General features: G+C 55.0%; 1 protein-coding gene across 1 annotated transcript in view; it reads right to left on the bottom strand.

The window, feature by feature from the left end:
- Positions 1-1,168: 1,168 nt before the first annotated feature.
- The window catches only part of Ptpa (protein phosphatase 2 phosphatase activator), a 27,417-nt gene continuing 27,142 nt past the window's right edge, over positions 1,169-1,443 (bottom strand). Inside the window, exon 8 of the mRNA XM_029536555.1 lies at positions 1,169-1,441. Coding sequence (XP_029392415.1) covers positions 1,217-1,441 — 225 coding nt within the window. The 3' untranslated portion in view covers positions 1,169-1,216. The remainder of the gene's footprint in view (positions 1,442-1,443) is intronic.

The following is a 1,443-nucleotide window of genomic DNA, read 5'->3' as shown; positions in this document are numbered from 1 at the left end:
TCCAGGACAGCCAGAGCTATACAGAGAAACCCTGTCTCCAAAAACAAAACACAAGAAAGAACTAGGTGCTACAAAGCCTCATGCTCATGCCAGCAAGTTGCAGAATTGCCCTACAAATCCATCCCGGCCCAGGACGGTCAGCTCCACTTACGGCATACACCAGGTGAGATAGATGCACCTGCCCAGTCTTTAGTCACACATCCTTTCAGTCAACAACTGCAGGGACACCTAGCATTTAGGACTTAAGGTTTAGGTCGTGGCTTCCAAGGCCCATGTGTTGTAACACCACCATCTTGAACCTTATCTGCTCCTGCAGATCTTCTGCCTCTGAAAGGGGGACAGGGTTGGGGGTGGGGGTGGGGCTGGGGCAGGGTTGCCAGCCTCCCTCTTAGAAGGCTGAATCAATCCAGGTTTGGAGACATGGGGTGACGTATCCCTCCATGCTGACACTGCAGCAGCAGGACAGTCTTTCCTGTGTTTCCTGCTAGGGAGCAGCAAGGCTGAGGAGACAGGACCAAGGGGAGCTGGAGCTGGAGCTGGCCTGCAGAGCAGGAAGAGGTCTGGGCAGCTCCAGGAATGGCCTCCCAGATGCGAGAGGGATGTGGGCTGAAGCCTAAACACAGGATGTGAAGTGGAGAGGAAGGGGACCCAGGAGAGAACAGAAAAAGCTGGCCAGGCCCAGGCCAAGCTTGGCCGACCATGCTCTATTAACCACTTCAAGGCCAGTGGGAAGCATTTGTACTCCCAAAGCTAGCTGACCCTTCCTCGGTGTCCCTCCTCTGATGACAGATGGGGTGAGCTCGGGGCTCGCATAAGAGATGGGATGCTGGTCAAGAATCAGAGAGGGGCTGCTCCAGGGCAACACTGAGGCTATGAGGCTGGGGTGGGAGGAGACATGTTTGGTTCTCATGACCCAAGAGGCACTGCACAAAAAGGCCAGTCAAGTAGCTCCAGATACTGGAGGGGCAAGGCAGAAGGTAGAAAGCTGTTCTCCCTCTTCCTGTGGAGAGTACGGGACGCCCTAGGAGAACAGGCACCTTACAGAAGGGGGCCCAGCCCAAGGTCCTTCCCAGCAGCAGAGTTGTGAGCTCGAAGCAGAAAAGACCACCTACTCCCTTTCCCATGTTTGATGTCCTAGTCACTAAGGCCATTTGACAGGTACAAAGAGAGCCCCTAACCTCTCCAGCAACACAGGCTGTTTCAATCCCTAAGCTATTTAGACATGAGCAGCGCCTAAGAGTCCTAGCAGGCTGAGATGAAGAGCCAGAAGTCTGGGCTCACTCCCAGCACCAAGCGCCACCTGGGGCAGGCAGGTTGGCCAGACCCCACTCACCTCTGCCTTATACATGCGAATGAGGCCCTGGTTCACTTTAGACCAGGAGGGGACAGCACTGATGTTCCACAGCTGGTTGGAGTGTTCTGCAAAGGGGCCGGTCTTCATCT

This window comes from Mus pahari, chromosome 3 (genome assembly GCF_900095145.1).
Source record: "Mus pahari chromosome 3, PAHARI_EIJ_v1.1, whole genome shotgun sequence".
NCBI lineage: Eukaryota > Metazoa > Chordata > Mammalia > Rodentia > Muridae > Mus > Mus pahari.
The sequence above is the reverse complement of the archived record's forward strand: the minus strand, read 5'-3'. Positions and strand labels throughout refer to the sequence as shown.